We start from the raw sequence: 22,915 nt of genomic DNA, 5'->3' as shown, positions 1-22,915 counted from the left end.
TGTGCAGCAGGCTTTCTTTTCTACTATGACTCAAACAAGTGAGGCTTTTTTTTCCCCTTCTTGTGTGTTCTGCAATTTCACATATGGCTAGAAAATCATAATACAAAAGAAATTTCAATAACGTGCCTGTGCTTTAATAAAAGGAGCCATGAACAATGCCAGCTCTGAAGATAGCATACAGCCATTGAAATCAGACAGGGGAAACAGAACATCAGTCAGATGGAAAAGTATGATTTATTATCTCCCTCCTGGCAAAATTACAGTGACAATGTCTATGCAAAGGAATCTAAAATTACTGACTTACTGTATTTCTGTCATAATTTGTACCAAGAAAACATACTAAAATAGATAGGCCTGTCACATATTGATCTATAGTGAAACCTATTTTTAAAATTATGCTATGAATTTAGCTACTGATTCTGTAACATATATATCACATTATGCACAAATATATTGTTACAATAGGTGAAAGAAGGTGGGCTTTATTCAGAATTTGGCTAAAAAAATCCATGGAATTTTCTTCTTTGGAGCACATAATACATGGGAGGCCTCAAAAGCTCAGAGCTCAGTGGTGCTGGATGAGACCCAAAACCTGAATCCCCACAATTCAGAATCAGCAGGAACTGAGCACAAGCCCCTGGTTTTAGTCACAGTGCAGAGCTCAGCCTGTACATGCAATCCCAAGGGATTGGTATTTCCCCAGTAAATATGACACAGGAATTAATGTGTGCCCAACATTTGCACTGCCAGAGCTGGGGCTGGGCTTTCAGTGATTCACTCCAGGAAAAAGCCCATCAGCTCTGCTGGCTTCCAGAATGGGGGCTGAAGGAGAGGGGATAACTCTGCACAGCCAGTGGAGAAGCTCTGGCACATCCCTGCCCTCCTTCCGTGGCTGCTGGAACCTTACTGTTAAGAAAATGGAATATGTAGTACATGCAGGTGTTACCAGCTCCTTCCAGGAGTTGTAAAATGAAGTCTGAGGCCTTATTGTTGTGCCAAGGAGAGACCTGCTCATCCCTTGGCTCTCCCAAGCTCTTTGTCTCTGTCACCCAGGCTGTTTCTGTGGGGCTGCTGAGCAGGAGGTCCTCAGGTCATCAACGTAGGAGGAAGGATGTCATCCTTGGAAACATTCACAGCTCATTGGTGAGAAGGTTTTCTAGGAAACTATTTCCTACCAGAGGGAGGGGAAGTGCAGGTATTTGTTGCCACTGGAATGTGCTCTGTGCAGAATTGCATTCATTAAAAAAATGCTCAATCAGACAATTATTCTAGTTACTGTTTTAAAAGCTGTAATTAGATAAGTTATGTAGTGACAATGCTCAGTCTAGTTGCAGAATAAGGATATGTGAGGCTTCCTTACACTGTTCTGTGGTAATATCAGAGGTAATTCTTTGGGAATTACAGTGAAATCAGTATGCCTGGAGAAGCAGTAGGGTTTGAACTGTGGTCATGCCAGTCAGCAAAGCTTTCTGGCTGAGGGTTAGCCCAGTGTGCTCCTGTGTAAGCAGAGCTCAGTGTATTTTCTCATGACAGATAACCCATTCAAACCCGATTTCAGCTCACATCCTTCCCAGCCTGTGCTTGTAACCAAGTGATGACATCCCCTGAGGGACAGGAGCCTCCCTGGCAGCTGCAGAAGGAGCAGGACCAAGGTCCACATCTCCTCGCCAGTGATTATACCTTCGTCCATAATAGAAACCAGAATATAGAATTAGAAATAGAAATAGTGTTTTATCAGTACATGGAGCTGGTCTCACCACCTTCTCCCATGTCTCAGTGTGGACAAAGGAGGAAACAGCAGACTCAGGTATAGGGAAAACACGTGTAAAAGGGATCACCTTTCTGACTAGGTCCTCCATTCCTTTCTCCCTGCTCCAGGAGGCTTTCTCCTGGATAGGGCTCCTTCATTGCAAAAGCCAACCAGGAGGGAATGGAGAGCAGAGAGCTGCCAGCTGGGCTCACTTTCCTTGCTGACATTAAAGGGAGCTTAACAAAGGCGAAGCACACACAGACATTTTGTCTGTGTCCGAACGGGGCTGCACTTCACACGTTGGAGCCATCTGTCATATCTGTAACCTTTCAGAAGGAGTCCCCTTCCCTGGGCACTGGGCATGTCTGAACTAAAAAACCATTGTAATCGAGTCGTAAAAATTATCAGCAAAGTGACAGAGCCCCAGGGTAGGTGAGGTGCAACTATTGTAAGGAATAAAAGGAGACATATATCAAAGCAAAGAGAGCGTTCTCACAGAAGAAGTGCAAAGTCATGTTTTTGCAGAAAGCTTTGCTACTGCTCTCGGGAGGGAAAAGCAACCATGAGACTGCAGATACACAGCTCTGGTGGAAAAGGGGCCAGGACTCGGCTCAAGGTTGTCTCTCCCATCAGCTAATGGAGGAGTCACTCTTCAGATCCAGACAGGGTTCCAGGAGCCTTTTAAACTCATCAAACTGTGTGGCACAGGGGAAATCTATGAGTACAAATCTCCTAAAGCCATCACAAGCCTGACTCATCAGATGTGGGCCCAGGATAGCCAGGATGAGGTGCATCTTCTGTGCCCCTCATCTCCCTCTACTGATCTGTAGGGCTCCCCAAGGATGTTTACAAAAGAATGGCAAGGATAATGTTGTTTGTGATCATGGACAGGCATGGGAATGAGGGGAGGAGAGGAATACACAGCCTGGAGGGATTAGAGCATCCTTGTGCTCTTCCAGCTCCAGAATCCAAGCCTGGTCACCAGCACGCTGGAAAGACTCTTGTATTAGCAATGTTTGTGTGCATGTGTTGAGGGCTCCCTTAAAAACAGGATCTCAGCATCTGCTTCTGCTGCTTCTTGGAAGCCAGGTGCTTGGTTTAGCCAATCTGCAGTGTGATGCAAGCATTTTTCAATTTTTGGATGGCAAAGTTGATTTGTATTGCTAGGGCTCCATATAAGTAGGATACAGCTCAAATTTTTTCACTGCAGATAAATTATCTAATGACTTAATAGTTTTTTCCCGTTGCAAAGTCATTTGCAACCTGATGGTGTTTCCAGTGAGTGTGCTTGTCTATAATTACTCAACATATTGTTGATTTGAGCAACTTTCCACCTTTGGAAAACCCAGGTGGTTACAGTTTTTTTAGTATAATTTATATTGTATCTCCACTAGCTGGCTGGATGATTTTTATTTTATTAAGTAAGTGACAAAAATGAGAGAAATTTTTGCACTTTGAGGGTTTTTGTATTGGCACATACAAAAGAGCCATTTACCAATTTTAAACATAAAGTAGATGGTTATTTATGCACTGCGTATAGTGAAAGCCAAGTGAGCAGCTCAAAAGAGAAGTGGGCAGGTTTTAGTCCCACCTTCAGGTGGAACTTATTCACCAGCTCCTTCTCCACAAGTTTGGCACCTGCAAAATTTCTCAGCTGAAAGCTCTCTGAATTTTCCTGCAATCTTCTGCTAATCTGTCTGAGATCACAGGCAATTTCAATAACAATGAAAATGATTCTAATTTCTCTTCCAGGAGTATCTCTGATGAATGCTATCCCAGTTCCTCTTTTATTCCTCTCCCCTGGTTTGTGACTTCCCACCTCAGCCATAATATGGAAGCCATTTTTGCCTCCAAATTTAGTCATCAGGTCCTTTCAAACTTTCTTCCCTTTCTTGCTTCCTGCCAATAAATTCCCCACCTGAAACTGTAGCTACAGGGATAATTTCCATCAGAATTGCCATTGTCCTTAGTGTCATTAAAAGTTACAGCTCCTCTTAAGATGTAAGTGCCCAATTTGACAGGCGTCACTCTGCATCACTCTGCTTTTCCTGCTGTTTTGTCTGCATCGAGCAGGATGCCTTCAGTCCAGCCTGGCTGAGGGATTCTCTCTGGGAGTCTCTTGAAAACTAAAAGAGGGAGGGATTGACAGCAGCCATGGCTTTCAGTCTTCCTTTTTTTGGAGCCCAGCACTTGCAGGGGGTGGGACACATCCAGAGTGTGGGCAGGAGGTGAGTGTGGATGCAGCTCGTGGATCTGAATCTATGGCAGTGATGCCTTAAGTGTGCAAAGCTGCCAGCTGGGGTGCATTGCATCCCAAACCACCTTGGCACCAACAGAAATGCAGAGGATGACACTTCCTTTTTAAGGAGTTGGCACTTCTAATGGGTTCTCGAAGAGGGAGAAAGCATTTCAACTCCATAATCAGTAAAACTGGCAAGAAAAGCATTTTTCCCTTTGCAGTATCACCTAGAAGAGGAACATCCTTACACACTATATCCTTTTTGGTGTTTGAAGGAGCTGATTTTGGTTTGCAGTGGTACTGAGAGTCCTGGTATCTCCTCTGCCTTTGCTCTGATGTGATGGCTCCTTGAGTTTCCCCAGAGCTCAGAGTCAAGCCCACTGGCTTAGTTCTGTGTTTATACCCCTCTTTGTGTTCCAGTCAACCAAGCAGATTGCTCCAGTCATTCAGGCCATGTTGTGAATTCACTTGTTTGACTCTCAAGAACACCACAGACCTCAATAACAGGTACACTCAATTCAGTGGAAATACTTGGATTGTCTTCCAATGCAGCCCCTGCACGATGATCAGTAGGTGCATTGTAACACGATTAGATGGTTGTGAGCACTTATTTTGTTGCCCAAAAGAAAAGTGAAGTATTCCTGATACGATAGCTGTGAAGTCTGTGTTGCTGTGCAGCTGGTAGGAGCTGTGTCTGCCTGGTGAAGGGCTGTTGTGTGTCAGGCAGCACGAGAACGTGGTCCTTATGCACCACTTCATGGGACCCTGGCAATGAGGTGAAACCTTCCAGGATTAGGGCACATCCCTGTACAAAAACTCTTCAGGCTGAGCTGTAGGAAGGAAGGGAAGAGATCAGCACAACAAATCCTGATTACTGCATCTCAGGCCTTGAGCAGCCTTGCTCCAGCAAAGATGTAAATCTTCTTCCATGAGGCTGAAAACCCAGGTATAAAGAAAATGCCACACAAATCAACCTTTCCTTGGAAAAGTGAGGAGAGGTCCTAAGTGTTAGGAAATGGCTGTGCTAAACATGCCTGGAGGAGCTGGTGTCTAAATTTATGCAGTGGAAGGTCTCCAGGACTAACAGTTTTAATGATACAAGATCTACTGACTCTTGAAATCCTCAGGTGCCAAACAGCATTTTAGTCTTGGAAGGCTGCTTGGAAAATGAGCAGCATTTTCCCAGCTCCTGGAGGGGTATGAGCCTCAAACCCCAAGTCTGAGCAAAGCCAGCTGGAAGAATCCCAACTGACCACAAGGAACTGCAGCCTTAAAACTTGGTCTGAGACATCTCCTGAGCTGGGTGACTTGGAAACCAGTTAGCCTGGTGAATGGGGCAGCAGAGCAAAAAGTGAGGGAAATGGCTTCTCATTGACTGACAGAACAAACAGGTGAACAAAAAGTATCAGTCAGATGTCATCTTCAGGGTTTTTAGTTTGTCTTAGGTAAATCACTCCCTGTCCACCTCTCCAGAGCTGTTGGTGTAGAAGCTGTTAAGAGTGATGGACAAGCAGACAGAAAGACAGAGAAATCCTGATTGCAGGCAGGCAAGAGGAGGGCTGCAGAATGATGTTTCACAGATACAGATATGCTTCTTCCATTCACTCAGGGAGAATATTCCCTACTTGGTGAGGATATAGAAAATCCTTTCCCATGTTTAGGGGAGCAGAAGGGTGGCTTAGATGCTGTGGCTATGGCCAAGACATGAGCTAAGGGAGAAATACAGAGATGAGGTTCAGTAAGTACTTGCAACAAGAGAATTCCTATGACTAAGTGAGATGACTGAAGTCCTTCTTGCAAGGTCTTGCCTAAAATCTTGAAGTTTTGTGTGTCAGTCATTGGTGTGATTGTACCAGTTTGATTCAGATCTCTTCAGCTGTAGAAAAACATAAAGGAGTAGATTTAAACATTCTGAGTTCTGAATTCAGATTTCCATGTTCTTCTCTCCACTTCTCCCTTATATTTAGAAATAATCAGTTTTGTAGGCTATTGCTTAAAGAATTGTTTGATCGTGTGATTTCTCTGGGCGCCCACCTTTTAGAGGGCCGGCTCACAAAACAGACCTCTCAGAGGTATGAAATTTCTGTGAGTTTTTGAAACTTTGTAGCTGACTGAAGAAGCACCCACGTGGTGCCCCACATTGTAAGAGAGGAGTAGCTGGATGATGTTAGCAGTCATAATTCCTAGTGTGCTGGCATTTGCTTCCAAAAAGAGGGGAAGTGGTGGGGAGCTGGTGTGTGGGGGTGCAAGAGTGAGGGTTAGGAGGTGGGGCACCCATATCCTGGTTGGTTTCCCAATTTCCCCTGCTCGGGGTGTATCTTGTTTTTCATTCTGTTGCCTTTGCTGCCTTTTTCATGTGTTTGTTTATATCATCTATCAAGTTTATCATTATGTGCTCGTGCACATAAAATCTTTATTAGCCGTGTGTATTTTCTATTCTCTGCTCTAATTTCCCTTCCTTCTTGCATTGTTAACAAACTCTGCTGATTGCAGATGTTTCCCATTTGACAGCACCTGAGACTCAGGTTTTCCAGGCACACAACAGAGGGAGTGCTGGCTCCTTCCTCTGGCCATCCTGAGGTGTGTGGTGGAGCCATCCCACAGAGGATTGCCCAAGGACTGAGCCTGCCCTCCCAGCCAAACCTGGGCTCACAGTCCTCCTTGAGATCAGTAGAACAGAAGAGAAATAGAAATTGGGCTGGGATCTCAGGGGTGACTATGAATGGGTTGTGCTGCTCCAGTCTTTTTGAAGTGGCTGGCTGAAGGAGAGGTGGATTAGGGTCAGTGCAGAGACTGAGATGGTCCCTTGTGCTCTGTGTCCCATTTCAGCTGCTGTTAAAAGCCCCTGAATATTGGATAGATGTTGGCCATGTCTGCTTCCCACCAGCTTGACTTGGCCCCTACCTTGACAACAACATCCAAGAATGTATCACCCCACTGGCTCTGAGGGTCACTGCTCTCACCCCCATTAGGAGTGGAGATGGGGTAAAAAGAATTTCAGTGCTGCACTGGTTTGGCCAAGTCAAGCTGCTCTACTGACTGATACCTTGTACAGAAGGGCCCAGCTTGCTCCTGACAGAGCCATTTCTGAAATCACTGAACTGAGCAGGGCATTGAATTGAGCAGGGCAGGACCATGGAATGGTGCAGATGTGTATCCATGTTGTGGCTGGGCATTGGGAGCACCCTTTCCTTTTGGGCAGTGGTCAGAAGAATGTTTCTTCACCAACAGCTCTTGAAATCCTGCCTAATAAATCCTTCCCTAGAGAGTTTTCTAAGAGATTATTCTGCTTTGGACATGGGAGTGAGTAAATTACCACCTTTTGTGGTCCTTTAATCTCAACGCTCTTTCCAGAATCTCAGTTTGAGGGACACAGATAAAGCATTTGCACTGTTCATGTGGGACAGTGTCCTCTCTCCTTCCTACTCCAGAAAACCCCCTGTGTTTTTTCAGTATCCTTCTTCAGCAGGGATGAGAGTTCCTTTTCTGGAACTGTTGTTTGAACTTCAGTGGCTACAAAAGTGTAAACCACCCCTCTTTCATGGGGGATAAATCTTTAAATTGGGAAACAGGAAACAAAACTTAAGGACATCTTCTGCTTGGTTCCCTGTTCTTCACTGGTTCCCAGTTTGTCATTTTGCTGTTTGGGCTTCCTGCTGCCTGTACCAATAGACAGAGGACTTTTTGGCCAGTGTCCCAGAATTGTTCCACAAGAAGGGTAGCACCAGGGAAGGTAATAGCTTGGATGCAGGGCCTGCAGACAACAGTTTCAAAATGCTCAATCAGTGTGCTTGGGGCAAAGTCCTTTCTGAATGGGCAGGGATTTGCAGATCAGATCCCAAAGCACATCCCATGGAAGAAAGTGCCGTGGCTCTCATAAACCAAATGGACAGGAGGGCAGGAGTCCCCCATGGTGAGTGGCACTGACAAGTGACCTAAGTGCTCAGATAGAGGAAGATCCTGGTGACAAGACCAAGTGGCTTGACCTTAATACAGTGAGGAGGAGGAGGTGGCAGGGAAAGGTCTGGTTCATGCCAAAGCAGCCCTTTCATCTGGTGGCTTAGGTCAAGCCTCTAAAGGGGGGAATGATGCCTTAAGTTTTAGCTTTTATATTTTTCATATTCTGTGCTGCTTTAGTGTATAACTCTGAGCTTCATTAAGTGTTAGCAAGCTCTCTTCACAGGGTAGGTGAACAACAATCCTTTTCCAGCTTGTCCAAGGACAGCTGTTACAAGCTCCAGGCCCAAAAAGCATAAACAACAGTGGACTGAAGAGAGAAAAACAAGGAGGATGGAACTTGATGGCCTAAAGCTGTAACTGGACAATTAACTCCAATATGCAAATGGACCAGAACTTATAAAAGCAAGAGACCCCGTGATTGGTTGGGCATTTTGTGACCATTTTGGTTCATCTTGGGTGTAGCCCTGGCTGGGCTCTTGTGCTGCCCAAGGTGGATCCATTGAGGCCTCTTAATAAATCCCTACTTTATTCTTTAACTCTGTTCTAGGTCAGCCTTCTCAAGGCATCAGTTCACTGTGTTCTGCCAGGGTGTGCTTTCCTTCTCTAATTGTGTGCAGGTCTTCCTGCTTGGAAAGCTGCTCTGAGCATCAGGCGACATCCTGCTTTGTCACAGTGTCATTTTCAGGCTGCACCACCAAGGCTGAGGCAGGAGATATATGTGCCATGTCTCATCTGCTCAGCTGCAGAGTCATTCAGGGGCAGCTTCTGCTTGTGCTGATCCTCTTTGAGCCCTGGATTGGGCTGCAGCCCTGGAAAAGCATCACATATTCCTTAGCATTGCAGCCACTGGAGTAGTGAGGATGGGAACAAGCCCTGGAGGAGATGTCAGTGAAAGCTTCCACAAATCACAAGATCTAGTTCTACTGCTCCATATAATTAGTGATTAAAATGAGTAAAAACAAAGCAGCAATTTTCTTATTGATCCCTCAGCAAATAGTTCTGTCTGTTTTCTTCTGTATTGTTTCTTCCTATTAAATAGCCTTGAATAAGAAATGTCAGTCAAATGAATTTAGATTCTTGGTGCTTCAGACAGAAATCAAAGCAGGATTGAAAGAGGAACGATAATTAGAGAGAGGAATTCCACCTCCACACACTTCTTCCCTTGCTCAAGGAGTGCTGATTTTATCTAAATTGCCAAAGCCATGAGCAAATGAGAGGTGATGGGAATTATAGACTGCAGATGCTGAGACAAAGCAAGGGAAGCTTTAATTAGTGCATTTTAAGGTAGAAATAAATTTCCTGGGAATAAATTATTCGACTCAAGACACATGGAGCTTCTTAGAGGTGAACTGAAGAGCTTCCTACAAACCACAAACAGGGCTCACAGGTTATATCTATCTTGTAGAAATGAGTGACCCAGCACTGAAGTCTGAAATACATTAGGATGAATCCTTCTTTCTTTTATCCACTTTATTTTCTAATATTGAGTAATATTTTTTAATACTGAGGAATTCCCACAGCTGCAGATTCACATAAAGCAGAATTTTTCCCAATACCCACATTTACTCACTGAAATGTTAGTGATGGATGCTGAGAAACTGGGAGTTACATATCAAACGTACTGGTACTGAAAGGAAGTTATTTTCCTTTCAATTCTCCTCTTATTCTCCTTCCTTAGCTCTGCTGCCATGCTTTCATGACACTAGCACACACATAAGTCACTGGGAACCTTAAAACACTGACGTTTCTATGTTTTCAGCAGATTTTCAGAGCTTTTTAAAGGTTGAGACAGTAACAACTCTGTGCACTTTGGAGGTGGGTAGAGCTTCCTGGCCGAATTGATGGTGCTGAAACAAAACCATTTAGCTTGGTGCTTTAATCCTGAATTCCCTGCCTCTGCAGAATTACTCAGTCTCTTAATTATTTATGTATTTTATGTGGGACTGTTGCTCACCAACCTTGTTGAAGCAAGCAGGAGAGGGCCCAGGCTGAGATCTCATGGTTGTGTTACAGGAGTGCTCACAGACCCCTGAGGCAGGTGCTGCACAAACACAGAATAAAATGAGTTTGCCCCTCCAAGAGTGACACTGTTCTCCTCTGCCCTGAAAAGTGGGAATGAAAACACTTCAAGAAGGCTGGGGGATGGACAGGCTGTCCCAGCAGCACCCTTCCAGCACCTTGGGGGTGCCTGGCACTGGTGATCTATGTGAGAGATGGGTATGGCCTGGAAAATCAGCCTGTCCTCCCTTCCTGGAATGAACCACCACTCGTGGGCTTCCACAAATCCTGCTCTTCTTCTGGCCACACGTGTAAGATAACACAGATGGGTACAGCAAGGTACAACCTAGAGGCTGCAGCTCAGTTTTTTTGGCAAAGGGACCTAAAATCCTAAAAGACCTGGCATTCTGCATGAGAAAACAAGGCTCGCTGGTTTTTCTGATGTTGTGGTTTCCTCTTTCAGCTGTTGCTCTTTTGTTCCAGAGGTTAACTTGTATCACCCATGATGAATGACTCAGTCAAGGGGTATTGAACGCTGATGTGTTTATCTTGTGGCAAGATGGGAATGTTGCAAACTTGTGAGCTGCGGGAGGCCACGGGCTAATTTGAGATTTGTTCCTAGCCCTCGCCATGCGAATGGTGTCGCTGCGAGCCCAGCAATGAAGTTCACTGTGTTGTAGCAGACTGCGCAGTCCCCGAGTGTGTCAACCCGGTCTATGAGCCAGAGCAGTGTTGTCCTGTCTGCAAAAATGGTAAGAAAGAACCGTGTTGGCTTTAACAGAGATACAAAGGAAACTTGTGATTGAAATGCTGTTGCTGAGGTTTGCTTCCATTGGCACGGGCTGGTCCTTCTCCTGGTGCTTGGGTTATGGGGTGAACATTGAAGCTGCCCTTCCTGGCCTGTGGCTTCTCCTTGAAGCAGATGGAATGGCTGGCTTGGCAAAGGTTTTATGGGATTGAGTCCTGATGTCAGTGATTGTTGTTTCATTTCTTTGTTATTTTCTTAAAATTAGTCTAACAGAGAATCAAATACATGGGAAAACAGAGGGCTTTTGTCCCTGCATTAACAAACCAATGGTTATTGTCTAAGGCCAAGGGAAAACTCACCGCAATCAATGGAAGAACTTTTCCTGTGGCCAGTGAGACAGCCCCCAACTCCAGAAGAAACCAATTGTTAGTTGTGTGCTGGAGTCTCTGTGTAGCACTGGCCCCCATTGTCCTGCTGAAGTGATTTCATGAATTGGATTCATGAATACTTTCAAGAAATGTTTTGGAATGACTGAAAGTACCTCTTTGGAAAAGAAATCTGTTTCCAAAAAGGTCTCCTAGGTCTTGTACCACAGCCTGTACTCACATACATCTCTGAAACAGCACCTTTCTCCTAATGTAGATGTGAAGACAGATTAAAAGGTAAGGCAGCTGCACATAAACTTTTTCACAGCTTTCTAAACATGTAAGAAATGGCTACTTGGATTCATCTCCTTGTGTTTAGAATTCACTATCCGTATTTATTTGCTCTTACATACATCACTGCTGCTGGATAAGAGTAATGGTTGCTTTTGTACCTAAATGAAAATGTTGGTAAAGAAATAACATTTTCAACACATTTTCTGCTCTGTAAGACAGAGTAAAGGCAAAGAGTTGGAAACATAAAATACTTTTACTGAAGGAACTTGAAAAATTAAAAATGTTTGGAAAATTGCACCATAAATACTACTTGAAATCCTGAGGTTTGTATCTGTATTTTTGTTCAAAAATATTTTGTCAGATTTTCATTGAGTTTTGTGTTTCTGTTGGAAAGCAGAAAATGTTTGTAGGAAATCTCATTGGTTTGTTTTTATTGCTGAAGTGCAGAGGAGAGGTTTGTTACCCAGCCCTGTGCACCACCTTTGTGTACAGCTGTGTTTGGGTGTGAGGTTTCTCATCACACTCACCAAGACTGGTGTCCTGGGTTGGTGACTCAGGGGTACCCTGGCTGTCCCCAGGCCTGTCACCAAGCACCTGACACCCCAGCAAACACCTCTGGATCTTGTGTGGCCTCTGTGTTCCTGTCTCATGTAGGGCACCATCCCAAATCCCCTCATTTACAGTGGCAGCACATCCCACCCAGTCTGCGCCACATCAATCCCACCTGTGAGCATCCCTGGCCTTCCCAGCACTGCAGGCTCAGAGGGGCTTTCACAGCCCCAGGAGCTGCTGCATTTCCCCACCATGGCCATTTCCCCCAGGACCACGTGCCCCCTTTGGGGGTTGGTGGCTTTCTGTGATGGTGACCAGGGGTGAGGCACATCTTTCTTCCCAGAACAGCCAGGGGGAAAGGGAAAGAGCAGCTCCTGCTGGTGGGACAAGGGCAGGAGGAAGATCAGGTGTGTGCTGAAAGGACTGTGGGACACAGTGAAGTCATTGGAACCCTCACAGGAAAACCAGGAGGCTTCATGCATGGTTTTACCAAATCTCTCCACTCCTTTCTTTGCTCATCCTCTCTTGGGGATGCACATAAAGCTCTACATCTGAGACCTGTTTTAGGCAGGGATGTATTTCCCACCATCCCCTTCAGAGCAGCCTGGATGCCTTTGGGAATCCTGGTCTCTGGGGCTTGCTCAGCCCCAGAGGAGGGTCACTTGCTCAGCCAGTGGAGGGTCATGGCAGTTCCTTGGGATGGAGGAGCATGTCTGCATGGGGGTGCTGTGGGGGAGCTGCACCCCTCCTGGTGTCCCAACCTGGCTGTAGGGATGGCGACCCCTCAGCTGGAAGGGCTTTCTGCTCCTCCTGCTGCTGCTGGGGCTGGCTGGCTTATAGTTGGCCCAAGCTGGCAGTTTTGGCTGTGTCCTTCACAATGTAATGAAGTGATTCCCACAGTGATAGAATTTGGTAGGCACCAAGGCAGTTCCTGTGTCATGGGGAATCTGATGATCAGAGTTTGTTACTGCTCTTGGACATGGCTGAGTGTGGCACACACCATTCCCCTTTCTCTTACCGTCTGGGAGATTAAAATGGAAGTATAGCAGCCATTCCTGTGTCCCTTCCCATCTGAATCCCTCTGACACATCCTAATGAATGAGGAGCACAGTGTTTTCAGCTCTCTGTTCATCTTGAGACCAAAATTTTGTCTTTCAGCTCTCCACTTCAGCCAGTCAATTAAAGCTCAGTTTCACAAATGCATGGAGATAACACAAGCTGACAGGCCCACTTAAATGACTGAAACACTCCTTTTTAAATTTATTTTTTTCCTTCCATTCAGTAGCTTCTGTCTTCTGCCAAAATGGTGAAGACACAGTGCCATGTTCTGGTGTGATGAAAAGATTTTAGTCCCCGTGATTGTATTTTCAGGCTGACAAACAGAAGAGCTCAAGGGATACAGTTGTTGGGGGAGTATTCTCTGTGGTGCAAATCCTCAATTCAAAAGCCACCCCTTAAAATTTTGGTAAGGAAAATCCTCATTTTAGGTTAACCACAGCCCCGCATCATTTGCTGCACTCTGCCAGGAGCATGGCTTGCCTGCTTCTTTAGCTGTTGCTGCTATTAATGAGAGAACAATTCTCTTTCCACACAGTCAGGTAGATTTTCATAACCTTATTAATTATGTTCTGCCAAGGGCAGAAGTGCTGGGATTCAGTGAGCTCTGGAACAGGCTGCCCACAGAAGCTGTGACTGCCCCATCCCAGGAAGTGTCCAAGGCCAGGTTGGACAGGGTTTGGAGCATCCTGGGATACTGGAAGGTGTCCTGCCCATGGCAGGGGGTGGAAGGGGATGATCTTTAAGATCCTTTCCAACCCAGACCAGTCTGGAATTCTGTGATAATGCAAAAATCTGTTGATTCTAACATTCCTGGCCTGAAGATTCATAGAAAGCCAATACCGATTTCTCTCCCATCATTTAAGAGCAGTCTGAACAAATGGCTTTGGAGATTTGTTCCTTCTTGGCCAAAGAAATGAAATTGTTATCTCGTGCCTCACTAACCACAGCAGCTCATTCAAGGCTGGCTGTTCCTGGCAAGGGATCCTACATTCCACACCGAGCATGCAGACTTCACTGGGAGGCTCCAGTTTGGGGATGAAGGAGGCAGAGGACATTTTTTCCTTCATGTCCTATCATCCAATTTGTCAGAGTGGATTTTAAGGGCGATGGCTCCAGGTGCTGTGCAGCATTTCTGTCACAGAGATGAAAGGTCACTGGATTTCACGTTTCCTGGTAGTGACAGACCGCAGAATTATGGCCTCGAGTTGTTCTTTCCAGTCCCTGTGACTCCTCCAGACAAAAGTGTGTCATTGCTGTTAACCCTCTCCTGTGTAGGATCTCCAAGTGGCCTGGCACTGTGAGAGTCCAGCTCGTGGTGCCACCACCTCTGTCCCTCCTGCCCCAGGTTCTGCTGCAGTTCTGTGAGAACATCCCCCCACTCTGCCTGTGCCAGAGCCAAAGTTCCCAGCAAGGTCTGCATGGCCAGGGCTGCAGAGGTGCCTGTGTGGTGTTCCTGGGCCCTTCTCTCTCACCCTGTGCTCTTCATTCCCAGACCTCTGCTTGTTCCTCCCCATAAACCCATCCAGTGCTGTGGGGTGAGCCCTGGTATTGGGGGGTGTGTGTTTTAACTCCCTGTCTGTGCATCACTTGGAGGTTGCTCTTCCCATTTCCTTCAACCCTTTGGATGTGGTCTGGGAGCAGGGGATGGGGGGAATCTCCACTGTATCATCCCTCACATCATTTCATCTGGTTTAATCTGCACTCCAGATTAAATGGGTTCCTCTGCTTTGCCAGCTCCAAGCAACTCTCACCTACTGCACTGCACAAAGGGAGAAATTCCCTGTGCTTCATTTTCTTGAGGGATGAACAAAACAAATATTATACATTTCTGGGTTGGGGTCTGGTTTTGCCTCTAATTTAAATTTTTTTGTCAGCAATCCTCAACAAAAGAATTTGTTACCCATGGAGCTGATAAAAGCTAACATGTCCACAGTGAAATATTTCCTGGCAAGTGTGCTTACTCAGCCTGGGCTTCTGAAGACATTTGTGATGGAATACTGGGCAGCAGGAAGACATTTTGTAGATAATGTGTCACTGAGTCTTTAATTAAGGTTTTAAATTATCACAGTTGATACAGATTTTCAAGTAAAGAGGCTGATCCTGCCATCCACACACAAGTAAAAGATCCCTTTGACCTTCAACAGATTTTACTTTGGTAAAGTAGCATGTCTTCTTGCAAAGCTCTTGTGGGTATTTATTATAATGTGGTATAAATATTAATAAATCCCTACAAATATCTTCATATTTGAGGGCATGAGCACAAACGTGAGTAAATAATAATTTATTTCCGTGCATATAAACCCACATTTTACCTAAGCTTCTCTCTTAATTTACTGAAATATAAACTCAGTGCTCATTATTTCTCTGTTGGAGTTAATTTGAAATAAGCATTCTGCACCCCAGCCTGATCCTGCTGTAACACGGTGTGTCTTGCTCAGGAACCCCCCAGGGATTTTCCCAGCCTGTTGAAGCCTCTCCTTTGGCAAACAAATCCATGTTCCACGTGTCCCTGAGTGAGCTTGGCATGTCCCTGTGTGGAATAACACCTGGGGGCAGACCTTTGATGCTGCCTTTTCTTAGCAAGTGCTATGAAGAAATGCATTTTTTCTGAGTGGGAGATGTTTGGGAGTGCCCAGGGGTGTCCCTTTGGAAAAGCTGGGCTGTGGGCAGTGGGGCACTTGGTGGCTGGACATGGGCCAGGCTGTTCCTGTCCTGCCCAGCCAGTTCAGAGGTGGTTCATGAACTTCATTTCCATTCCCAAAGCGAGCAGGGCAGGAATGAGAGGCACTGGCAATGCAGTCAGGGAGCAGGGCTCTTCGTTCCCAACCAGGACAGCCAAACCTGCCCAGGAATTGCCCTGGCAGGGCAATGGGAGCTGTCCACTTTGCAAAACCCTTTGGGATTTTGCAGGACGAAAGGCTCCATCCCAATGTTAATTCTTGTAGGTGATGGATTAACAGTGCATATTGGTAACCAGTACTGACAAAAACCCTGCCCCACATGGTTGTTCCAAATTATCGCTGTCTTGCAAAGTGCCAAGGTTTTAATATGGAATTATCCAGTGCATAAATGTAGCTTGTTATTTATCTGCAAGATGTGGATCGCTGAAGCTCCAGGTCATTGTTTTGGAAAGCTTCTGCTTCCAACTTGATCAGTGACAAAAAAAAAATATCAAGGAAGCATGGAAAAAAATTACTAAAATGTGAGGAAAAAAGAGGGAAGGATTTGGGGACAGGATGTTTTGTTTGCCATTTGATTAAATACAACTGTTGGAGGATAAAGGCGACACAGAAATTGTGGCAAGAGGATGAGAGAAGACTTCATGTTCATTTACTTTGTGGAAAACAGTGATTTGGAGCCATGGGGAGATCCCTTTAGAGAAAAAAACAAAAACAACAACAACTAAATAAAATTCCTCTTCTAATTTATTTCAGGAATTCCTGAAATGGCCAGATTTTAAGATTGCACTTAAACCCCCTTCAGTCCCACTCTATGCAATGTGCTGGTTGGTTGTGCAGATGCAAGGGAATGTGCCCAGCCAAGGAGAAGAAGTGCTCCCCACGCCGGATTTTGCTGGACTCCACCATCCTCTCCCCAGTCCTGGCAGCTGAAGGCAGTAGCATAGCATAGCCATGTCACCCTGCATGGTTGGGAATTACTGATGGCAGCCAACTTTTGGGGCACTTGGTCACCCCCACGGCCACCACCCCTTCAGGTGTCAGCCCGAGGGGCCACGGGAAGGACTGGATGATGCTCTTTGGGACGGCCAGCAGGAGTGTGAACTGTGGAGACCTCTTAGCTCAACTGAAGCAGTGATTTGATTACCGACAGAAGAAAAAAAGGTTTGATTTGAAAGCTGGTAAAAGATCAAGACTGAGAACGAAGAGGTGTATTTGGGCCAGGCAGACACCAACCTGACAAAATACTCCAGTGCTTGCTTTACTGTTGCGTGAGAAGTCATTTCCCTGAAACTGATTTTCAGTGGAGCTCGTCCATCTGATCACTTCAGGCCAAGGGGTTAAAGGCATGTAGGTGCTGAACTTGACACAAAAGCATCTGTCAAGAGCTAGATCCTCCATTGCTTTGGAAATCTCCAGCACTTGGATTATCCAGGTGCTCAAATGCCCTGCTGACTCAAGATCGGTCACAGCTTTTGGAAGAGGCCTCTATAACAGTGAAAAGCTTTGGAAAAGTTGAAACCTCCAAAATTAGCCATCCTGATGTTAGACAGCATCAGGGAGGGCTGAGTTGAATCTGCCACCTTGTGAAGTTTCAGAGGAAGTGAGACTGAGAGCGATGAGGGAGAGGAAAAACCTTTAGAGAACAAAAAAGCCCTGAACTGAGCAGCATTTAATGTGATTAAGCCCATCCTACAGCTCAGTGCTCACACAAAGCCGGGCTGCTGGGCTGTGCAGTGACAGGGATGCTGCTGGGAGAGCTCCATTCCCAGGGAGCTGCAGCCTGGAGCCAGCAGGACAGCAGCCCCTGAAGCTGGGGTGTTCACCTGCACGGGTCACCTGCTTCCCAAGCCTCTGTGCTCTCTGCCTCTGCCCTGCAAGCAAGAAAGGGATAATTCACAAATTAAACACGGCAGGAAAAGGCTCTGCCTGACTGCTGCAGGCCAGGCAGGAGCTGAAAGCTGCTAGCCTGAATTGGTACCTCAGGTCCTAACCATGCCTCTGTGCTTCCACCACAGCAGAGTTCAGATGAATGTAACAGGCACCCCGAAGAGAAGAGTCATGGAAGGGTCAGGGAGGATCATGAGGAGCCATTTGTGGGACAGGACCAGCTCCAAAGCTCTCTTGCAGCTCTCAGAGATGCGGGAAACACGTTACCTGCTCTGCATTACTCCTCAAACTCAGAAATATTTATGAAGAAGCTTTTGCTCGTCATGATTGTTTCCCCTTGGGGAGATGTTGCTGAAGTTTGTGTGCACTGGCCTGTGAGAGTGCTAGTTGAAGGCTCACTATCACCATGATCGTGTCTTGTAGAGAAGGGCTGGGTTAGGGGTTTTTGGAGGGGAGGGAGGAGTTCCTAGATTCCAGCTGGGAAGCCAGGCTCCTTTGCAGAACACAAGGAGCCTGGGCAGTACTGAAATTAAAGCAGGCATTGTGCTGCTGTTCCCCACCTAGTTCTTGATGTGACTTTAAAATACCAGAAGTGACTTTATGATCTAATGACACTGCTGTAAACCACTTTGCTGCAAGAGAAGCTGAAAGCCAAATCCTGTGTCGGTGTCACTTGGTGTAAAACACAGCATTTTTTACTCTGATTTACTCCAGCTGAGGATCTGACCTGCTGATACCTCTGAGTGGCTCAGAGGCACACTGCAGGAGGCTGGGGTGTTTTGCATGGTCAGGGTTCTGAAAGGATTAGAGAGGCTTTGCTTTGGCTGCTCCAGAAGGTTGGGATTGTGAAGCATGTCTGTGTGAGAAGAGTGGCAGACACTGTCTTCATGTATTTCTAATTTGATGAATGTTTAATGCTTCTTTATTGGAGCCTACACATGTGTAGAGTAGAGGTCTTTAAGAAGGGGTTGACTTATTTCAAATAATTTATGTCTGCTCTGCTCCTTTTACATGAAATGCAGACTTTACAGAGCAAAGAGACTGTAATGAAAATATGAATTAAAGATTAGAGCTAAGCAAGTCTGAGAACACTTAGAATTAAGAATGGCGCTTACAAGTTTTCTCCTCCTGCTTCCTTTCCTTCTCTGCATCTTTCCTTCATCTCCATCCCCTCTCCTTCGGCAGGGTGCTGCATTCCAGGGCAGCCTTCTGTCCCTCCCACAGGGCACAACTGGGTGAAGGACAGCAGGGCACACTGTTACTGTGTGGCCATACACTGCCCCAGCCTGTCTCTTGCCAACTCACCCATCCCTTTGGCTGGAGAGACTAAAAAGGGGGTTGAAGGTGTGTTTCTCTTCATCTCTCTCCCCGATTTGCTGGTGAAGTGCCTCACCTGGGCAGAACAAAAAGGAGTGCAGTTTTGGTGGAGCCGTTTGCCAGAGGGACCCTCAGTTTGGTGCAGCACAGCCGGGTGAGGGTGCAAGGACCCCGTGCGTGGGTGGCAGTGGTGCTGCTGTGCTGCCTGTGGGAGTTCCTGCAGGACGGGCAGGGGCTGGGACAGTGCCAGCCATCACATAACTCCCTGTTGGGCAAGGTGCTCTGCTGCCCACAAACATCAGCATCCATTTCCTTCCCCCCCTTGGCCCACCCCTCACTCCCAGCTGCCTTGCTTCGTGCTCTGCATTTGCACAGGTGCCTTCAGTGTCAATGCAGGCCCAGCACCAGGGCACTGCTCCTGCAGCACAAGGCTTCCCTTGGCTCCAGCCCTGCAGCACAGGCTGCAAAAGAGTTTGGCTGGTGCAGGGCTTCCTTTCTTGCTCTCCTTGTTCATGTTTTCTGCAGTGTTGATCGGAATTGCTGCCCAAGACTGAAGAGCTTAGGCTTGGTCATGAGCAAATAAAATCCTGGTGGGAATGAGGAGAGGATGTTGCTTTCTTTGCTGGGGCTGGTGGGGTTGGCCTGGGTCAGTTCTTTGCAGCTCTGGCCGTGTTGAAGCAGCTCAAGGATAGAGGAGTCACCCATGGGACCCTCTCAGCACTTTGTAATGGGAGGTGAACTCCAGGATGTCCATATTCCACTTGTGCCCACTTCTGGAATCATGATCCCCTCAAGGAACTCACTGAGGAGGTCAAAGAAAAAAGAGTCATTACAGACCAGTACCACCATTGATGCAAACTGGTGTAAATCATTTTACATCCACTAACAACAGTCTGTCCCAGTTACAAATGTTTTGTGCCAGGTAGTGCTGGTAGCGAAGCAGTTTGTTAGAATAAATGGAGCAGGAGCTGATGCTCCAAACAGAGGAGTGCTGGTGTCCTGCCCAAGGATCTGTTGGGAGCAGTGGATCTGCACAAAGAAGAACACACAAAGTTCTCCCCAGGCTGTCAAAGTTCTGACTTTTTCACTGCAGTTGCCTGAAAGTATTTGAAGAAGATGGGAATATGTTGGTCAGAAAATGCTGACTCACTGAAACCTCCCTGGGAAAAGGGCCAATTACAGCAAACTCGCTGTTTGTACGTTAGAAAGGTTTGGGAAAAAAACCTGGAAGTGATGAGATGCCCCATTTAAAGCTTTCAGAACAAACTCCCTCAAATCTGGGAGAATAAAAGGTGGTTTTAGATGTAGATCTTTATTCTATACTTTGGAATATTTCAATGGAAAAGACAGAAACAAAGGGACTTTTTGCCCTATTATTTCAGACAGCCTTCTCTGGTTTTTACTGAAAGCAGAAAGTGTTTGTACCTTTGACTTTCCCCCAGTGAGTGGGAGAGGAATAGGAGAAATAGCTGTGTCTGTGATGGGAAATGTCCTTCCTGCTTGGCTCTCCCTCTCACCTGGGTAAGTAACCAGGTTCAGGATTGATGGAAGCTGACAAGGAAAATGGAAAGGGCTGGAGTGACAGGACAAGGGGGAATGGCTTCCCACTGACAGAGTTTAGACATTTGGGAGGAATTCTTCCCTGTGAGGGTAGTGAGACCCTGGCACAGTGCCCAGAGAAGCTGTGGCTGCCCCATCCCTGGAAGCTCTCACCACGTACAGAAAGGGCTACAACACCCAGGCAGTGACTGCTTCCCCCTAACAACTGCCTGTGCCACAAGGAAAGCAGCAAGAGGGAATTTCTGGTTACTTTTCAACCTGTGCCAAAAAAAAAAGAAATGTATTATTATAGGCAACGTCAAACTGTAATTATTAAATTGGAAATTAAATGGGAAACTCTGTTAAAGAATGAAAACCTGCCCACGACAGTACCTATTAGCTACATTTGCTGTTTTTGTACAGAAACCGCTTTTTGTTTTGGCTACATCAAGCCCCCCCCAGAGAGTAAATATGCTGTGATCCAGTCCCTGAGACTGGTGTAAACCAGCCTGGCTGCCTTTCTCCAAGGGAAACATCCAGGTTTGGTGTGCAGCCGAGGATCTGCCCCCTCTCTCATTCATCCTAACAGCTAGACAGTGAAGGCTTCACATGCAAAAAAATAATCAGGGCCAGTTCCTGTGCCTGCATGAGCCCCTCCTTGGACAGCTTCACCCAGACTTGAGAGACACCCCTGCCCAAATGGTTATTTGGGTTTCCTAGTTGGATCAACCCCTGAAATAAAGGTGCCTACTTTTCTTTACAGATTTAGCCTGATTCTTATCTATGGATCTAAAGGCTAGAGGGGAGCTGCTGAGAGAGGAGTGGCCTCCACAGAAGGCATCACAAGCCCCCAGCAAAGAACACCCAGGACTTTCCCCGCTCCCCTGTTGTGTGCACAGCGTTTTTGTAGCTTGCACTGCCCCTTCTCCTGTGCTTGTTTTCTCCCTCTCAGAGGAGGGCTGCCTGTGCTCTCTCTCTTGGCTTCACGTGCCCAAGCTCCTCTTCTAACCAAGGGTTAAAGTAGCCACAGATGAGAGGAGAGGAGAGCATCAGCTAATTAAGAGCAGTGCTTGACAGGTTCTTGTGGGATGCTGACAGGCACCATCAGACTGCCAGGACAAGCTGTGCCCAACAGGCCGGGCTCTTCCACCCATGGATGCACCAGCCTTCCAAAGCAAACATGAGGTTGGTCAACGTGAAAGGTTTTACCTTGTGCATGCCACAGGTAAAATATGCACATTAAACTATCCTGTTGCTAAGGCTCAGTTGAAGAGTGAGGTTGTGTGAAAGCTTCTCCTTGCTGGAACAGGGCTTGCCAGACATGAAGGTGAGGCTCAAAACGCATCAAGAAAATGTGTGCCTTTTGTTCTCCTGACTGAGGTCTGGGCTTTCTAGACACAACGTGCCCTGGTACAGGAGGTGTTGGCACAGGGAATCTGCAGGAAGCCAGGGATTGCATGGGCTTGTTCAGTGTTGGCTCCAAGGTGGGGCCAACCAATGGTTCACATCACTGTGTGCATTAACAGGGCACAGCTGTGGGGGTCAGCAAGACATCATCGACTTTCTGTTTCCCACTAATCTGTTGGGCAAAAATAATTAAATAAAATCCCCCACATAAGCTCATCACGTCACAAATTTCACCAGCAGCTGAGGTGGGAGCAGCAGTGGGTCTGGCACTGCTGGCAGGCCTGGCAGCATCCAGTAGGAATCCTGACAAATGCCATGGGCACTGCACCCCAGCAGTGTGTCCCATGTGCTGCAGTGTCTCCTCGTGCACTTCACCCCATGGTGGCTGAGTTTCTGCATTTCTCAGCTGAAATCAGCTGCTGCGTTGAGGATTTTGGCATTGCACCCAGGAGGGAATCTCTGGGGCAGGGGAACATCACACTCTTGGACATCAGCACCCAGAAATCACCACAAAGAGTTTGGGTAGGAAAGGGCTTTGAAGATGATCCAGTTCCATCCCCTGCAGTAGCAGTGTGCCACATTGCTGCTTTGAATTAGGGCAGGCAGGCAGCCCCTGTGTTAGGGGTGACATTTTCCTTCTTTTAGTGTCTCCATCCGTGCCAGACGTGTTTGTGCCCCTCATGTCATCCTGGCCCTAACGTTTCACAAGACCTTTCCTAATTTTTCTCTAAAAATTTGCCAGCTGAGAAATAAATACAGACAATATACTTTATTCCCTGAATTTGGCAATCACTTCATGGCCCAGGGAGAAAGGATGCAAAGGAAGAGTCAGTGAGGGAGGGGATCTCTCTCAGAGGCCCTGGGGCAATGCTGTCTTCAAAACAAGCATGTCCCTGGCTTTCTTCTGGGGCTAAAACTGAGACAGAAAGAAACCACAGCATACCTTCTGCCATTGGCAGGATCTCCTCTTCCAATGGCTATGTTTGGAGAGTGCTTTGCTTTGCTCTTTGTGGCAGTTTTGGCTGTTGCTGCCATATGTTACAAGGGACCATCTGGAAATCTGTTCCCGGCTTTAGCAAGTGCTAACAGGGACCAGTCTGTATGATTCCAGTTGTGTTC

The 22,915-nt window shown here is 46.5% G+C and overlaps 1 protein-coding gene across 1 annotated transcript in view; it reads left to right on the top strand.

Annotated features, from left to right (window-relative positions):
- Window positions 1-22,915, top strand: part of VWC2L (von Willebrand factor C domain containing 2 like) — a 45,098-nt gene that overhangs the window by 8,294 nt on the left and 13,889 nt on the right. The window contains exon 3 of the mRNA XM_030952456.1: window positions 10,570-10,699. Within this exon, the coding sequence (XP_030808316.1) occupies window positions 10,570-10,699 (130 nt within the window). The remainder of the gene's footprint in view (window positions 1-10,569; window positions 10,700-22,915) is intronic.

The sequence above is a fragment of the Camarhynchus parvulus genome, chromosome 7 (genome assembly GCF_901933205.1).
Source record: "Camarhynchus parvulus chromosome 7, STF_HiC, whole genome shotgun sequence".
NCBI classification, from domain to species: Eukaryota; Metazoa; Chordata; class Aves; order Passeriformes; family Thraupidae; genus Camarhynchus; species Camarhynchus parvulus.
This window is presented reverse-complemented; position numbering and strand designations above follow the sequence as displayed.